The 18,721-nt window shown below is 45.9% G+C and overlaps 1 protein-coding gene across 3 annotated transcripts in view; it reads right to left on the bottom strand.

Annotated features, from left to right (window-relative positions):
• Window positions 1-216: 216 nt before the first annotated feature.
• LOC109898349 (junction plakoglobin-like) overlaps window positions 217-18,721 on the bottom strand; it is an 88,848-nt gene continuing 70,343 nt past the window's right edge. For 2 of the 3 annotated variants that reach the window (XM_020493299.2, XM_020493300.2), the window contains exons 5-16: window positions 15,806-16,044; window positions 14,452-14,653; window positions 12,004-12,148; window positions 11,741-11,844; window positions 10,717-11,055; window positions 7,018-7,170; window positions 5,785-5,904; window positions 5,473-5,623; window positions 4,500-4,621; window positions 3,713-3,755; window positions 1,684-1,833; window positions 217-1,434 (exon numbers count right to left, since the gene is read on the bottom strand). In XM_020493299.2, the coding sequence (XP_020348888.1) occupies window positions 1,697-1,833; window positions 3,713-3,755; window positions 4,500-4,621; window positions 5,473-5,623; window positions 5,785-5,904; window positions 7,018-7,170; window positions 10,717-11,055; window positions 11,741-11,844; window positions 12,004-12,148; window positions 14,452-14,653; window positions 15,806-16,044 (1,755 nt within the window). In that variant the 3' untranslated portion in view covers window positions 217-1,434; window positions 1,684-1,696. Of the gene's footprint in view, window positions 1,435-1,683; window positions 1,834-3,712; window positions 3,756-4,499; window positions 4,622-5,472; window positions 5,624-5,784; window positions 5,905-7,017; window positions 7,171-10,716; window positions 11,056-11,740; window positions 11,845-12,003; window positions 12,149-13,090; window positions 13,236-14,451; window positions 14,654-15,805; window positions 16,045-18,721 lie in introns of all 3 variants that reach the window. The other variant, XM_031833902.1, reaches the window with a different exon arrangement.

The following is an 18,721-nucleotide window of genomic DNA, read 5'->3' on the forward strand; positions in this document are numbered from 1 at the left end:
AAACCCGAATGTGGTACTGCGAGGGCAGATTTCCTGCCTCTTAGGGACACATGGGGGCGCTGTGAGACAGAGTTTCCTTTGGATTCTTCACCGCCAGGCTGCAGTGGTTTCAAAAGCTGGAGTTCGGGCCTTGCTTGACTGACAGTGGGTGAAAGCAATAATGACCTCAAGGCTAAATAAGATCCAATTAGCCACACAAATACACAGGAGACAGGCTAGTTAATATAGTTTGTTTATTTGAAAAAAAGTTTCAAACTAAAAATGTTCTGTAAAAATGCATATTCGTAGTGTTAATTTCCCCTTCATTCATATGGTACACTCCTCTCTTATCAACATCATCCTTCGATCATCCCTCGTTTTCCTTTGCCTTTTCTATCATTTGGTAGGTAGGAATGTGCAGCGGGGTCGCTATGGAACACACACTCTACAAACAACAGGATCACGATTACTGCTTCCCTCCACACAACCCCCCCACCCAATCAAAATAGAAAATAAACAGAAAGCTGTATGATTATCATCGTCACAAAATAAATCTCTTTGGCATACACCCCCTGCCTCTGACCTCAGTAAAACACACTCCCAATCTTCCTCCCCGCCTCCCCAAAACCCCCAGGAATCAAGACAAAATCAAAAACATCTTCCATAACAACGCACATACTTTGTGGAAACGTCAGTTGTAGTAGCTGTAAAAGCGTGCGGGCCTGCCAGACATGACATTTTGTGTCGTACACACATTTTTATGTTGAAGCACAATGTATTAGTCCATGATGCATATGTATGCGGTGTCGGTTGAGTGTCTGCAACTGTTGGTGAGCAAGACCGGTCCACAGGAACAGAGGGTGCACCAACCGCACCAGCTGAAGTTGTGGTCCAGTGTGCTTGGGAGACCACTCGACTGGGAGAGAGTGGTTGTGGACAAACCTTCCGGGGGGGGGGGGGGGGGTGCTTGTCTCGGAACCTCAGGCCCAGCAGCAGTCTGGATCATGGACTGGACTGGACTGGGGGGGGATAGACAGCACTGCTGGGCCTGAGCACTCATTACGTGATGAATAAGATTTCTTGTCTGAACTCAATGTTACTGGTTATTGTCGAGGACTACTGTATGTGGCTCTGCATACCGGCATGTAAATTATACGCATGACGAAAATGTAAAAAAAATTGCAAGGTAAATATGCAAGGAAACGCCTAAAACCAACACAGCATCTGAAAGTTAAATTTCAATTTCCCACCACATTAACTGTAACAAAGCAACTTTTCATTTTGAGGAACACAAAATTATTTTTTTCTTTTTTTATTACATTTTTCTTGTGTTTTCTGACAACAGCCCCTGATTGGCCAATGTCTCCCCATGAAATAGGAGTTTCCCTTTGTGAAATCCTCGTTCAGCTGTCCCTCCATGGTGTTCATGCCAATTTCACTCCTTCCATTTTGTGCCTTCAATGGAAGAGGCAGTTATTTAGACATAAGTCATGTTTCATGCGTGTCTTAAAATGTTGCAATGATGGTATGTTGAGGTATTCGTGTGTGTACTATGCAATTGACTATGTCACTACAGAGCTGAGCTGTCTGTTTTTTTTTACAGCCATTCTGGGCGTGTGTGTTTGTGTGTGCTGGGGAAAGTACGGGCTGTGCATTAGAGGAGTGCTGTGTAGCTGTGTGTGAGTATGCATCCATATCACTGACCTTGCACTGTGTGTTAGAGTGGCTCTGGGTAGGCCTGTCGGGGATCATAGGCCATCTCAGGCATGTACTGCTCATGCATCTCCGCTTCCAGTGGCATCTCGTCCACGCCCAGGTCAGAGTAGCCGTAGGGGGGGTAGCCTCCATCCAGCTCTGAGGGGAAGGAGGGCGAGAGAGATGAGAGAAATATAGAATTCACAGGCCAACAGAGAGGCAAGCTCATCTGGTGGATTGACACTGACAGACGGTGTGCAAGTATCCAAATTATTAGACAGGCAGTCAGAAAGGGGCTTTGCTCCCATCAGCAGGAGTTTTCCTGTGACGGATGGATAGAAGAGCAGGAATAACAATCTCTTCACCTTCACCTCTATTCTATTCCATTAATGCTATTTCATACCCTGTTTAATAATGTGAGCACTGCAATATGGATAAAGCGTCAGCAGCGAAAGGACGGATGGTGACTAATGTACCACACACGCGCACGCACGCACACTGGGGGATATAGGAGGGATAGAGTTCAGAAGTATAATTAAAGATATTGAGATGAGGAGGATTTACTGTATGCAGAGAGAGGGATGGATGAGAGGAGAGGAAGACAGAGTGGAGATTCACAACTAGGACATATGACAAAGGCCTGAAGCTTAGCTGGAGAAAGACGCCGTATGACTGCAAAGAGATAAAGTAGTGACCGATAGAGCTAGGGGGAAAAAAACAAAAGATAAATTCACCAGATAGAGAGAGTGCCAGTGTTTTCTGTAGAGGAGAAGTGTTACGCAATCACAGGAAGGCGGGAGGGAGCATTAGCCGAGCAGTGGAAAAGAGAGAGTGTGTGTCAACTCGGCAGCGTGTGTGTGTGTGTGAGAGAGAGAGAGAGCGGGATAGAGTGCGGGAGATCGCTTGACGATGATAGATGGCCAGTTAATGGAAATGTAAATGACATGGAAATGTGACCAGAGGGGAAATAGATAGATACCTCTGTGAATTTAATTCCATCCCAGATGACAGCACCCCCCCCCCCCCCTCTCCAGGGCATGGAGGGAGCAGACACATCAGAGAGAAACACACACACACATGAACGGACATGAATGCACGTACGCACACACACCCACACTCTCCGCAGTGTGGCCAGGGGGCCGAGTACATTGTATAAACAGCAGGGGTCCCCCACACTCCCTGGGGTCTGATGGACTGCTGAGGGGAAAAGGACAAGACCTGGCTCCGGCTTTCTATAGACACGTGTCTCTCGTTTCCCTCCTCTCTGATGCTCACTACTGTGTGTGTATGTGTACGCGTGTATATGAGAGAGAAACTCAATTATTAGTTTTTTTTCTTTTCTTCCACTCATGTTCAAGTAAGTGTTTGTGTGTGTGCGTGACTAGTGAGACGAGGGCAGACTTTGCTGTGACATTGCTTGCGCGTTGACTTAATGAACACCCTCTGGCACACACAGTCCACTGTCACTCGTCACAGCCACTAACAGGAAACCAATCAAGTGGCACTTAACCTAAATGCGGTCTGACGCTGGTGTGTGTGTGTGTGTGTGTGTCAATCCATTTCAATCCGTGTGTGTCAATCCATCTCTGCCTCTTTCTCTTCTGGTCTGCAATCTAACTCGCTCTTGCCTTTTTTTGGGGGGGGGGGGGTGAAACGCAGTAGTGTAATGTAAGATGTTCATTGCAGTAGTATAATTAAGCATTAAGGCCTGAGGAGGTGTGGTATGTGGCTGATGCACCATGGCGAAGGGCTGTTCTTACGGACGACGCAACGCAGAGTGCCTGGATACAGACATTAGCCGTGGTGTGTTGGCCATATACCGCAAACCCCCAAGGTGCTATTATAAACTGGTTACCAACACAATTAGACCAGTAAATAGTAAATATTTGTTATACCCATGGTATGCAGTCTGATATACCACGGCTTTCAGTCAATCAGCATTCAGGGCTTGAACCACCTGGTTTATAATATAGCATAGTATACAATAGTGGTGTACATTGGTGTATTGTACTGTAAGATAGGACTGGTCCACACTCACCATCCGCCAAGTATGCAGCTTGCATGGGTACAGCATTGTGGGCCTGGAGAGAAAGAGAGAGATTTAGAAATATTCATGTAAATCTGTAGCATTCTAGCTTCAAAACACGATACTTTCACCGATCCCCTTCTAAAAACAACGACAGAGGCAGACGTTGACTTTACACCTGGTGCCCACGACGCTCAGTCATTAAATCTATCCCTTTGGAGGTCGATACTTCCTCACGGCGGATGTAGTGTAAACAGTATACCTGTCTGCTTTGGGCCTCCCAGTCTCCTTTCCCCTTGACAACCTGATGAGTCAGCAGGTTCCCGGCTCGATGTGATTGATTCACACCTGGGCCAGATCCGCCACTAATCCAATCGGTGAGCCTCGATAGTGGTAATTATCCAATGAGCTTTGGGAGCCTGTGGCGAAGTGTGGGGCTCGGAGATACTTAGCGCATTAGGCATGCCGGTTTTGAAATCATGTTCAAACACTAGATATAGTTAGTTGTCGGCGATTCATTCTTATAGTAATGCAAGCATGGAAGGTAAACGTACAGATTGATTACTGAGTGGTATTGATTGTGTCGTGGTGTGGCGTGTATTTTGATTTTGCTACAGTTCTTCCCTGAAGCAATGACTGACCTGAGAAATATTGGATTGGTTTAAAGCAATCCCAGGGTGGAGGCCAGTCAAGCCCCTATAGACAACTGAGATGAACCTTAAAGGTGTTCAGCCACTACTGACTGATCCTTGTACTGATCGCTCCCAGGCTATAGGCGGCGTCAGAGGCAGAGGCTTACCATCTCCCAGGCCGCAGGGTCGTGTTTGAACAGTGAGTGGGTGAGCTCCACGGACACACGCTTCCTGTAGTCGGAACTCTTGTCCTCCGAGATACGGAAGAGAACGGCTGCCGCATAGGTGGCTGTGAGGGAGAGGTTGGGGAGAGACGTGGAAAGAGGGGGGGAGAGAAGAAGGAAGAGATATCAAGAGGTTGTTTGTCATTGCCTCTATGCTACGACAGTTATGATGAGTACTCAAAATGCTAATGGGGTACATTGAGAAACATTGAGAAAGTGAGATGGGCAGAGAGAGGTGGGAGGCAGAGATATAGAGAGATTTAAAGAGACAGAGAGTCATGTTTGATTAGTCAGCACACATTATTAAAAGGAGATGGAGAGAGCCCAGGGAGAGAAAGAGAAAGAGGTCATATTTGTTTGTAAGAGGTCTGTGTGCATATGCTTGTGAGAGAGAGAGAGAAAGAGAGCGAGAGAAAGAGAGAGCGAGAGAGAGAGATAAAATAAAGAAAGTGTGGCTTACGGTGTGTTTGTTTCTGAAGACTTGTGCATACACTCGTAGAAAAAAAGGTTTTCCAAAAGGTTTCTTCGGTTGTCCCCATAGTAGAACCCTTTTTGGTTCCAGTTAGAACCCTTTTGGGTTCCACGTAGAACCCTCTGTGGAAAGGGTTCTACATGGATTTCAAAAGGGTTCTACCTGGATCCAAACAGGTTCTACCCGGTACCAAAAAAAGGTTCTACAAAGGGTTTTCATATGGGGACAGCTGAAGAACCCTTTCAGGTTCTAGATAGCACCTTTCTCCTCTAAGAGTGTAGGAGTGTAACGTGTGTGTGCGTGCGTGTATATTTGTATGTACAGTATATGGCACTGTCTTGAAAGCCCAAGTCTGTAAACAAGATATATTTGATTGTTTGTTGAAAGTCCAAGTGCTACATAAAATCCACTAAAGCGCAAGCTGCTGTTTATGAAGAGACTGACCGATGCCCTCGTTGTTGGAGTGCAGCAGCTCCATGAGCGGGGCGGAGGCACCCTCTGCGTCGATCATCTCCGCAGACTGCTTGTCCAGGGCCAGCTCACACAGCACCCCCGCAGACACACGCTTCACGTTCTCCACGTACGAGTACAACAGCTACGGACGGATGGTGAGAGCGAGGGAGAGCTCAGACACATCTGCTAGAATACACCAAAAACTCACAAGTACACTCACTCGCTTATTTTCACTCTCTTTCCCACGTTCTCTCTCTCACACACAAGTGCATACAACACCAACTGAGAGTATGGTGTATTAACCTGTACAAAGAGTGGGATGGTCTGCATGCTGGCGATCTCTCCCCTGTTGACGGGGTCTCTGGCCAGGATGTGCAGGGCTCCTGTACAGCCCTCCACTATCTCCTCCATACGAACACCATCCTGGGAAGAGAGCGGGGAAGAGATTTAGGAAGTGTGTGTGTGTAGTATGTGTAACTTTGTGGAATCCTCTGTGGGATTATACATTGATGTATGGGTTTGTTTTCAGCACTTAACATTATGTGTGTGTGTGTGTGTGTGTGTGTGTCTGATCTACTTCATGTAAGCTGGTTTGACAATCTTAACAATGCAACAGCTGGGCGCCATTCACTTTGACACTCAGAGAGGACCTTAATCCCAATGGCGTCAAAACCCTGTAAAATGATTAATAGACTTGAGAGGGTGTATTGGTGTGTATGTGTGTGTATGTATCCTGCCTCATGTTTAAGTAAACCATTTACAGACAATGAGCAAGGGGAATGGGCCTGTTGTGCTTAGTAATGCTTTTTGGCTTGCTGGAAAAATCTGACAGGTGAAACCAGAAACAGGTGGGAGCATATGTCTGCAACCTTCTGCTGAGAATCAGTGAAAAACTCCCCGGTCATCTCTCACAAACTTAGCCTACATTTCTTGTTTTCCCTCAAGCCACAGCTCTCTGTCTATACGTGTGAGTATTGTTGTGCAGCTCAGAGTTCAAAGTGGGCCAGTGGACTGAAATGGATCTCTGTCACTGGGTCTCCCGAGCGGCCAACTGGCCTACACTGGGTTGGAGAGGCCTGGAATGGGGGGGGGCGTGTGCTGGCGCCGTGGCATGGTGTTGACCACTGGACTATCCTGCTGGGACCCTGTGTGACGCATTGCAGCCTTTTACTGAGTCTGAAATTACAACCTACTTGTTTTACAGCGTGAGGAACGGTTTCAAACACAGAGAATGCAGTCTTGGAATTTGTGTGATTTGATGTGCAGGAGTGCTGAAAGAATGTTGCCTCGAGTGCTTCAGTGTGTTTGAATTCTGTATTCGGCTGAGGTGATTGTGTGATATGGCTAGCGTGTAATGGAGTGGATTCATCCGTGGTATGTGGGTTGCAACGGAGGCGACTCCCTCTGTGCAAGTGCTGTGACTGTGAGTGACTTGCATATTTGTGGTGAAGGTGACATAACTTCTATCATTCTGGATTATGACAGTGTCATTCCTGTGACAGTGAGTCTTATGTGTTGAATGGCGTCGTGGCCGACCTGGTACGTCTGCTGAGAACTGGAGGCGTGTCTCTGGGTGTCCTGGTGAGCCTTCAGCAGCAGGTTGACCAATCGGGGGATGGCTCCAGCATCCCTCAGTGGGGCCTGATTGACTGGGCACAGCGCCAGGTTACGGATCAGACCAACCGTGGCCTACGGGAAAGAGAGGGGGGGCGGGTTGAACGTAGCTGTATGGGGAAAAAGCATCAATATAATCTCTTTTACTGCTACAACACCTTGTCCACAAATACATGATATACTGCATGACTATGAGAGTGCATGTATGAAAGCATACAGTACACATCTATTAAGGACTTGGCACGGCAGTGTGGCGCTCATGTGAAAGAATGCATGCGTACCCTAAGATATACACCTATATGTGCAACTGTGCAAGCCGTTGCACGCTGCGGCAATGTAACTGCAGTCACATTTAGCAGAACGTGAGATGCCATCTCCTGAAATGATGGTATGGCTTACCATAACCCTGCCCTGTCCTCTGATGTTTCCTCCCATTTCACATACCCCGACCTCTAGCCCCAACAGGGGCCAATAACATCTTATATAAAGTCCCCTTTTAAAAATCACATCATTCATTTCGCATCATAAAATAACAACATCCCCTTTATTAAAAGTGCTCCGGCTGGATTGAGAATCCTCCACTGGCGTGTGCTGTGATGGAGATCGGGTTGCCTAATTCTCCATACACACACACACGAGCACACACACATTCCCTGCTGTCTGTCAATGAGGAGTGCAGATCAGGAGGAAAATTCAGGCATGGCTCATAGCGTCTGCCTCTGTACCGCACTGAGAGAGAGGGAGAGGGAGAGGGCGGAACGATTGGCTCATTCAGACTGTAAATGAATTATTAAATCCCGTTTAGGCACAAACATGTCTGTGTACGCAGTCACAGATGAACATACACACGAGTGCATTCCAGCATTCCCAGGTAAATATTTATATGGCTCTCTCTGCTTATCCATATGGGTTTGGACAAACACACACACACACACACACACACACACACACACACACACACACACACACACACACACACACACTCCACCACAGTATGAGATTTAAATTCAGAAGGCGTAAATGAGTGATTAGGCACAGCTTGGTGCAGAGCGACCTTCTGGCTGACATAGAGCAGAAGGAGGCAGAGATAGAGGAGTGTGTGTGTGTTATGGAGAGAGCAGTGTGTGTGTGAGGGAGAGAGCTGTGTATGTGTGTGTGTGCGTGCGTGTGTGTGTGTGCGTGTGAGGGAGAGAGAGAGCTGTGTGTGTGTGTGTGTTTGTGTGTGTGTGTGGGAGAGAGCAGAGTGTGCGTGTCATTCATGTTCTTTCAGTGGGAACTAAGTACTAGTCAATCAGAGCTAATGAACTCAAAAAGCCTAATATCCCCCAAATGGGAAGAGTTGTATACATGGTCAAGGAATCGGGAACAAGGTGCCAATACATGGATAGCTGGCTGCCGATAGGCCTTAGAAAACACCTTTCTTTCAGTTGGAGTAGAGGATGAGAGACGTCAATGTTTACCTGGTGCTACAGATGGGGGAGATGTGTCACTGGAGTCATGAAGATACACATGGCCACTTGTCAAGTGTACAGGCATAGGCCTACATGCACACACACAGAGAGTACAAATACTCTTAAATTGATTACTTTCCTCTGTCCTTAAAGACCAATGACAGGTAGAAAAGACTAGATAGCTGCCTACCATAGTGCTTTCACTCACTCATCAAATACTTTCAGATCAGAATTGAAGGAAAGGACACAAGGAAAGAACACCTCGATGGACTATTGGGAGACAACCACGACACACAGAGAGGCTAGTGCACATCAGGGTAAAAATAAAGGGCCATTCTTGTGGACCAGTGCCCATGGGAACAGAGAAGGACAGCAAGACACACAAGCACACTCGACCATTGAAGGGTTCTGTTCCGATTGGCATGAATTCAAGCGTGCTTCACGGATGCTGCTTGCTCGGAGCGAATCAGAGGAGCATCTCAAAACCAATCAGCGATCAGACACTGAAGCACGGGGTTGGAGGGGGAAGGGAAACGAACCTTCCTTATCATACTAGTTGACTGTCTAGATCATAAGAGAGGAAAACAACCAATCATAAAGCAAAGGTGACATGAATTGGTAGGTGGTATTTTTAAAACAATGACAATGTACCATTGATATTACTATTACTGGTATCAAACTATTGCTATACTGTATTACTATTGATATTACTGTTATGCCTACTATCATCTTAGTATATCTACTGTAGATCAATAGCATAGCTAATAATGTTAGATATTGGTTTACCCTCATACTAGGCTGACATTTTAGCATGATTTATTTTGGCAAGTTGAGCATGTAACTAACTTGCCATCCTTAAATCCACCTGCTGTCAAAGATGGGAGTGCATTATTCCCTGATGAAACAATAACACATTGATATAAATTCCCAAGGTAGCCACTTTGGAAAAATCCAACCAATCTTGTTTTCATTGCAAAAAAAAAGAAATGACAGCGACGGCCTTGCAAATCCCAGATGATGTTATCCTGGTTTCACAGTGACATTGTTGTGTGAAGCATACTACACTCACTGCATGTGAGTCTCTCTCTCTCTCAACAAGTTAGCCATTTCTATTTTACTTCATCTTTGTGTATTTTCCCTCCCTCCCTCCCTCCCTCCCTCCCTCCCTCCCTCCCTCCCTCCCTCCCTCCCTCCCTCCCTCCCTCCCTCCCTCCCTCCCTCCCTCCCTCCCTCATTTTCTCCAAAACAAAAACAAAAAGCCAGAGAGTTGACAGTGGGAGCCAGCGGGTGTTGTCCCAGCAGGATTATGGGAGGCACGTCCTGTGCCCTGCCTCGGGGTACAGCCCAGAACCCTGCCTGCACTACATCTCGCATCGTGAACAACTTCATCCCCTATGCAGGTCTCACTCTCTCCAAAACATCCCCTCTGACCTGCTTTAATTTAAAAGTAATTCTTCATTAAAGTACCACAATTTTCAAACGACACTTCCAGCTAAATGAAGGGCTCTATTCAATCTCTAATACTGAAGTGTTACGGATTCCGCAGATAGAAATGTTAAGTTAAGGTCATTTCCAACTGGGCCGACATATGCAGTGTTCACTATGAACAAAGTCTCCACTAAAGCGGGAACATTCAATCACACTGTAAAGTTGAACTTCCGCAATGCAAATGAAATAGAGCCCTATATAATACAGCCATGTTGTTTCCAATTAAAGCCTCAAAGAAAATTCATTCATATGTACAGCGGCATCATACTTTGCAAAGAAGGGGACAATGAGTGGTGGCTGTACGCAATGGTTTTAACCTCACTCAAGCGCCCGTTAAATCAGGAATCATTAAAGGCGGACTGCAGCTGCTGGATATAGACACATAGACAAATTGGATGTACCACAACCAGTTATTTAGGTAAACAAAAGAACCACAAAGACAAAGCAGCCAACCAAACAAAACAACCGAACACTCAAGCCAGACAAAACAACAAACAAAAGATCAACTGGCCAGACAAAACAACCACAACCAACCTGCAAACTCTTTGATCCTTCAACCTCTCACCTTCAACTTCAACAGTAATGGAGCTTCCAGCCAGACAAGACAAAAAAAACAGTATACCCTTTTTCTCAGCTCTTCCCCACTCCCACTCCCTCCCCAACCAACTATCTCCCCTCTCACCTTCACCACAGGCCAGTAGTGGGGCTGCCCCAGCAGCTTGACAATGGCAGGAATACCATAATGCAGCCTCACAGCATTCTGGGCAAGCTCCGCGTCCTGGTGGCGTGACGTCAAGTGGCGCAGGGCGCAGACGGCGGGCTCGGCCACGTCCTCCTTTTCTCCGGCCCGCAGCACGGCGTGGATGAGCGCCTCGACGCCGCCGCACTGCGTGACCAGGGTCTTGTTGCGGGAGTTGTTGCAGGTGAGGTTGGACAGGATCCCCGTGGCGCATGTCAGCATGTTGACATCGTCCGAACCCAGCTGTCCCACTAACACCTGCAGCAGGCCGTCCAGACCCTCCTACAGACAGAGAACGGGGGGAGGTAGGAAGATTGGGGATTGAGAATTCCATATTTGTCTTTGTTTGTTCATTATATGTTTTACTGTAGAACTCCAACTACTGTATGTTACTGTCTCTGTGGAACTCGATGGTACTGTCTTTAACAGGGGAGAACGACTGCCTCATTGAAGCCACAGCAGTTCGCCCGATTTCGGGAGAAAACAGGATCTCCCATTATAGAAAATGAAAAAATGTCGATCTTCATGGTCCGTCTTCATAAAAATAAATACATGTTATGAAGACAATCTTGGTACCAATAACTGTTTTTCTAATACACAAGATGTACAGTATGTCCTTGAACCGATTATTTTAAAATCGCACACAGAAGAATTTAGTTTGCGAATGGCAGCCTGCCGTACCCTGGTCGGCCTTCAACTTGAATTTCTCAATGAAAGCGGGCAGCACTGAGCTAGCCTGCAACGTCAGCTCAAACTGTGCATGTTACATCTCCATGAGGTGCAATCTTAACCGACTTAATTTGGTTTCAATGCGCTATAGTCTTCACATAGGAATAGATACTGTCACGTGATCGATGGCTTTGTTCATTAATATATATAGTCATTGGTCTTTATAAACTCTGTACTATTTCTGTATTACTCTATGGTACGGTCTCTGCGGATTCAAAATGGACTCCTGAGCTCCTACCTGTTTAGTGGCAGCATCAGACAGATTCCTCAGGGTCCAGAGGCAGTTCTGTGTGAGGCGCTGGCTGGAGCCAGTCAGGTGCTGTCCCAGGGCTTGCATGCCCCCTGGAAGGATGAGAGAGGGGAGGTTAAATGGCTCTTTTATGGTAAGGATGAGATAACAAACACACGTACAGACACACACATATGTACTAACACACACATAACACACACCCTCCCCAAAAACACACACACACACACACACACACACACACACACACTCACCAGCTTCCACTATGGCGGGCTTGTTGCTAGGGCACACTGAGAGAACTTTGAGCACACGGCTGGTGGTCCACAGCAGTTTCTCATAATTATAGTTCCTCATGATGAAGACCAGCCCCTCAGGGCCCCCGTTAGCTAGGATGATAAGCTGAGAGGAATAACAATAACAATGAAAACACACTGTCATATACAATGAAATAGCATTACAGAGTTTGGACAGTACATTACATTGCATTGTTCAGTATATTACTGATGTAATAGAGGGTACATTACTAACCCCATACAGGGTTTTACATTTGCTGCACCAATGCAGCTGTAAGCAGCCAGTGTTAAGGACATGTACAGTGTGTGAGTGCTTGTGTGTGTGCATGTACACACACACACATCACGTGTATATACACCCTTGCTCTCCTGCAGTGCAACTGCAGGTGGCACTAAAAGGGACCACGCATAATCCAGACCTGCAACTACACACACACACACACACACACTGTGAGAGCAAGATTGCAAGATTATGCTATAATGCTGTATTTGCATCAAAGGGTTGTTTAATGCAACAGAATAACGGGTTGTTAGAACTCTCATCTGTGTGTGTTCTACTGAGGATGGGCCTCTGGAAGATTTACGATGTCTTTGGGTGATACCGCATTCCAGATCATGAGTTAATGTTTCTGTTCTATAAGGTAGCAGGGAGAGATGACTCCAGGGCCAGACCCTGGTCTCTACACAATCAGATACTGTCTGCTGTGAATACTAAGTATCTTTCATACAAATCTTCACCTTGTGACCCATTCCATACATCTGTTGTTTGTCATGTAGACTGAAGGGGGTGTATCTTGGCTATAAAAGACCTTTGCACCTTTGTCTCGGGGCTCTCAACGAATCATCCGAGGGTGATTCGTCGACCAGTCATCATTATCGTAGAGCACTCAATCGATTCACTTTATATGTGTGTGTTGTATTGACCTGCTCTCTTACTAATACGTGAATAAAGATTTAGATGAAGTATAACTCTGACTTGTATGATAAGTTTGTCTCTCCTCAATTGACAGTAAAGAAATTAACCACCACAACACACACACACACACACCAGCTTCCACTATGGCGGGCTTGTTGCTAGGGCACACCGAGGGAACTTTGAGCACACGGCTGGTGGTCCACAACAGTTTCTCATAATTATAGTTCCTCATGATGAAGACCATCCCCTCAGGGCCCCCGTTAGCTAAGATGATAAGCTGAGAGGAATAACAATGAAAACACACTGTCATGTACAATGAAATATCATTACAGAGTTTAGACATTACATTACATTGCATTATGAATTGTCTCGCATATGATTGTTAGAGTGTGTGTGTGTATTTAATTTAATTATATTTACTTCATGTTCAGTATATTACTGATGTAATAGAGGGTACATTACTAACTCCATACAGGGTTTTACATTTGCTGCACCAATGCAGCTGCAAGCAGCCAGTGTTAAGGACATGTACAGTGTGTGAGTGCTTGTGTGTGTGCATGTACACACACACACACATCACGTGCATATACACCCTTGCTCTCCTGCAGTGCAGCTGCAGGTGGCACTAAAAGGGACCACGCATAATCCAGACCTGCAACTACACACACACACACACACACACACACACACACACACACACACACACACACACACACACACACACACACACACACACACACACACACACACACACACACACACACACAGTGAGAGCAAAATTGCAAGATTATGCTATAATGCTGTAATTGCATCAAAGGGTTGTTTAATGCAACAGAATAATGGGTTGTTAGAACTCTCATCTGTGTGTGTTCTACTGAGGATGGGCCTCTGGAAGATTTACGATGTCTTTGGGTGATACCGCATTCCAGATCATGAGTTAATGTTTCTGTTCTATAAGGTAGCAGGGAGAGATGACTCCAGGGCCAGACCCTGGTCTCTACACAATCAGATACTGTCTGCTGTGAATTCTAAGTATCTTTCATACAAATCTTCACCTTGTGGCCCATTCCATACATCTGTTGTTTGTCATGTAGACTGACGGGGGTGTATCTTGGCTATAAAAGACCTTTGTACCTTTGTCTCGGGGCTCTCAACGAATCATCCGAGGGTGATTCGTCGACCAGTCATCATTAACGTAGAGCACTCAATCGATTCACTTTATATGTGTGTGTTGTATTGACCTGCTCTCTTACTAATACGTGAATAAAGATTTAGTTGAAGTATAACTCTGACTTGTATGATAAGTTTGTCTCTCCTCAATTGACAGTAAAGAAATTAACCACCACAACACACACACACACACACACACACACACACACACACACAACCCTGGCTGCAGTGAAGATGCAGGTAGTCTGTGCCAATACCACTATGCCAAATATGATGGCTCAAGCATTATCCTCCAAAGACACCCCCCCCCCCGCACCACACACCTTGCTTTCCTGGTTTCCATAGGAGAGCAGCTGCAGGCAGTCTGTGGTGATGGCCAGGAACTTGGGGTTGCTCTTCTTCAGCAGGGGCACCATCCTCTGCAGGCCGTCGGCCAGGCGCACCGCCATCTTGGCTCCCTCCTGATGCAGTAGCATGTTGTGTAGGGTGGTGATGGCATAGAACAGCACTGACTCCATGGGAGAACTGAGGGAAGAGGAGAGGGGAGGGGGAGGTAAGAGGAGAGTGGAGGGAGGGGAGAGGGAGAGGGAGGGAAATAGGGAGAGTAGGTTGAGAAAAAGAGAGAGGCAGAGGAAGAGATTGAGGTGTGAGAGAAATTAGCATGACCTTTCTTTTCCCAATTAGTTCCCTCTGAATTTAATTTGCTCGAATCTGCTCTTTGTATCATTAAAAAGCACATATTTTTCTATCGTGAATCTGCATCTAAATCCCTATTTGATAGTCTTGTACAGGTAGGTTTTTCCATTTGTATTTATCTGAATTATGTTTCTGAATTAATTAAATGTCTTGATTCAGTTTCTGTCTAATGCCTCCTAGACTGTTATACGGGGTTTATACTGTGTGAACAGAGATAAAGAGACTCTCTGCCTCTATGAGAAATAAATATGAAACATGGCCACCGCTTATCGTGAGGTTAAAATGAGCCTGGTGGTCAGGTTGAAATGATGTGCAGACCAGTTTGGCCAAGTTAATGAGCACAGCATGACACCTCATTTCTGATGGGTAATAATGTGATAGGCTAATATCGTAGCCTGCAGGCAGTAGTGGACATGGTGGTGGGGATACACACACATAAGCATGTATGCACGCACACACACACATGCTCAAGCTTGCATACATGCAAGCACACACACACACACACACAAATTAGCACACACAGCACGTACACAATTGCAGATGCAGAGACAGGCCAGAACAGTGCGTGCCTAAATCACTTTATTTCTAACACTGAATTCCATCTAACGAGTATATATTTTTCTCTCTTTCACCCCCTTGCTTTTTCTCTCTCTATATTTCACTAATTCACTCCCAATCAAACCACCAACCTACAATGCCTATAAAAATATAAATCCATCACCATCCATCCATCCATCCCTCCCTCCATTCATCCATCCATCCATGCCTATTCACCCCAACCAGTCCATTCCCTACTTTAACCATAAAAGTATCCAAACATCTATCGATCCTTCTATCCACCCATCCATCCATACCTACTCCTTCACATCAAACCATTTACCAACAATCTATCCAAACATCTGTCGATAGTTCCCTCCATCTATCCACTCCCATCTACCCCTCAACATCCATCCACCCACTAATCCATCCCTCCTCTCCTACCTGAGCATGCGGACCAGGGCGGGGATGCCCCCGGACTTGAAGATGGCGAGCAGGCCCTCTCTCTGGTGGGACAGGCTGTGGAGGATGCTGGCGGCACAACGGGCTGTCTCCATGTCTCCCGTGTTCTGCATGGCCCGCACCACCGCCGCCACCATCTGGGGGGACTGCATCAGCACCCGGCGAGACGCCTCTTTCCGCGTCAGCTGGTTCACGATCATGGCCGCCTTGTTGACCACCACCTGTGGGGAATGAGACAATGCATAATTGTGCATTTCTGTGCATGCAAAATGGTGACATTGGATTGGGGCCCAATGTTAGGTCTGCACATTTCTTTAGGGTCATGGCTTTACGGCATAGCTGATTTCAAACGTTGCACTTCAGCAATTCATTGGTTCATTGAACATAGGAATTGATAACAAGATTCAGGAACAGACCACGCCTTGAGTTTGAATTGTGAGTAGAAGACAGAGAAGGACTAGGGTTCATCATGACTTTCAATCATAATCAGAACTAGGCTTCAACACAAGCAATGTTGTACACTGAATCCTTTAAGGACAGCTGAAATTATGTTCAATGACAATATAAACCTATAGAGGATTTGTTTCTGGGGTAGTCCTAATCTGTGTCCAATCTAACTGGCTCAGTCACGACCTTGACAAGCACAGCCACAGCCACAGAGAGCTAGGAGCTAGTCAAGCATGGAACTGGATCAATGCTAGCCAGTAGGACGGTGCTCGAGTGTGAGGAGGGACAGCACACAATAGTGACAGAGTCAATGTCACTATTAAGTACATAATGGTACTTCTATAGTACAAGAGATACAGTGCCTTCAGAAAATATTCATACCCCTTGACTTATTCCACATTTTGTTGTGTTATGGCCTGAAACTAAACATTGATTAAATAAACATTTTTCTCACCTATCTACACACAATACCCCTTAATGACAAAGTGGATTTTTTTTTTTTGAAATGTTTGCACATTTATTGAAAATGAAATACAGAAATATCTCATTTTCATACTTTCTAGAAGCACCTTTGGCAGCAATTATAGCTGTGAGTCTTTCTGGGTAAGTCTCTGAGAGCTTTCCACACCTGGAAGGTGCAACATTTGCCCATTATTATTTTCAAAATTCTTCAAACTCAAATTGGTTGTTGATAGGGGATACTATATGATGTTGTGGTGACTCCGGTCACAACTTGCAGGCTTGTTTTCGAGTTGCTGTGCGTTTTGTTGCCAACCTGTTTTGCTACCTGACAACTTTACGGTTTTCACTTTTTAATTACCGTTCATATATTTATTTATTTTTTCCTCAACTTTTTCACTCCGGACGCTTTATCTGGACACGATTCGTCAGGACCTCCAACAGCCGAAGCTAAGTAGTAACATTAACATGATGCCTTCTAATTGCAGCCGCTGTACTCGCCTTACGGCGAGGATAGCTGTGCTGCAAGCCCAGCTTCAGACGCAATCGTTAGGCAAGGGTAATTTCAGTGTAGGAAAGGATGAAACAGCGTCTGTGGCACCAGTAAGTACAGATAGTAGTGTAAATCCCCTGGCACAGTCCCCGCAGCCGGACAACTTTCTCACGGTTTCTGGAAGGAAATGCTGTAGGAACGCTCAACCGGTGTCGCTCATTCAGCCGACAGAAACTTTCAACCGGTTTTCCCCATTAAGCAGCGGATCGGAGTCAGAGGCCGATTCTTCTCTGGTCTCTACTCCTCCCGTTACGGGGTCTGAGACGCCGAAGCTTCCCACCATTAGCTCTGACAAATTGAAAACTCTAGTCATTGGCGACTCCATTACCCGCAGTATTAGACTTAAAGCGAATCATCCAGCGATCATACACTGTTTACCCGGGGGCAGGGCTACCGACGTTAAGGCTAATCTGAAGATGGTGCTGGCTAAAGCTAAAACTGGCGAGTGTAGAGAGTATAGAGATATTGTTATCCACGTCGGCACCAACGATGTTAGGATGAAACAGTCAGAAATCACCAAGCGCAACATAGCTTCTGCGTGCATATCAGCTAGAAAGATGTGTCGGCATCGAGTAATTGTCTCTGGCCCCCCTCCCAGTTAGGGGGAGTGATGAGCTCTACAGCAGAGTCTCACAACTCAATCGCTGGTTGAAAACTGTTTTCTGCCCCTCCCAAAAGTTAGAATTTGTAGATAATTGGCCCTCTTTCTGGGACTCACCCACAAACAGGACCAAGCCTGACCTGCTGAGGAGTGACGGACTCCATCCTAGCTGGAGGGGTGCTCTCATCTTATCTACCAACATAGACAGGGCTCTAACTCCTCTAGCTCCACAATGAAATAGGGTGCAGGCCAGCATAGTGGAGTCTGCCATTAGCACAGTCAGTGTAGTCAGCTCAGCTATCACCATTGAGACCGTGTCTGTGCCTCGACCTAGGTTGGGCAAAACTAAACATGGCGGTGTTCGCCTTAGCAATCTCACTAGGATAAAGACCACCTCCATTCCTGTCATTACTGAAAGAGATCATGATACCTCACATCTCAAAATAGGGCTACTTAATGTTAGATCCCTTACTTCAAAGGCAATTATAGTCAATGAACTAATCACTGATCATAATCTTGATGTGATTGGCCTGACTGAAACATGGCTTAAGCCTGATGAATTTACTGTTTTAAATGAGGCCTCACCTCCTGGCTACACTAGTGACCATATCCCCCGTGCATCCCGCAAAGGTGGAGGTGTTGCTAACATTTACGATAGCAAATTTCAATTTACAAAAAAAAAAATGACATTTTCGTCTTTTGAGCTTCTAGTCATGAAATCTATGCAGACTACTCAATCACTTTTTATAGCTACTGTTTACAGGCCTCCTGGGCCATATACAGCGTTTCTCACTGAGTTCCCTGAATTCCTATCGGACCTTGTAGTCATAGCAGATAA

Source organism: Oncorhynchus kisutch, linkage group LG10 (assembly GCF_002021735.2).
Source record: "Oncorhynchus kisutch isolate 150728-3 linkage group LG10, Okis_V2, whole genome shotgun sequence".
NCBI classification, from domain to species: domain Eukaryota; kingdom Metazoa; phylum Chordata; class Actinopteri; order Salmoniformes; family Salmonidae; genus Oncorhynchus; species Oncorhynchus kisutch.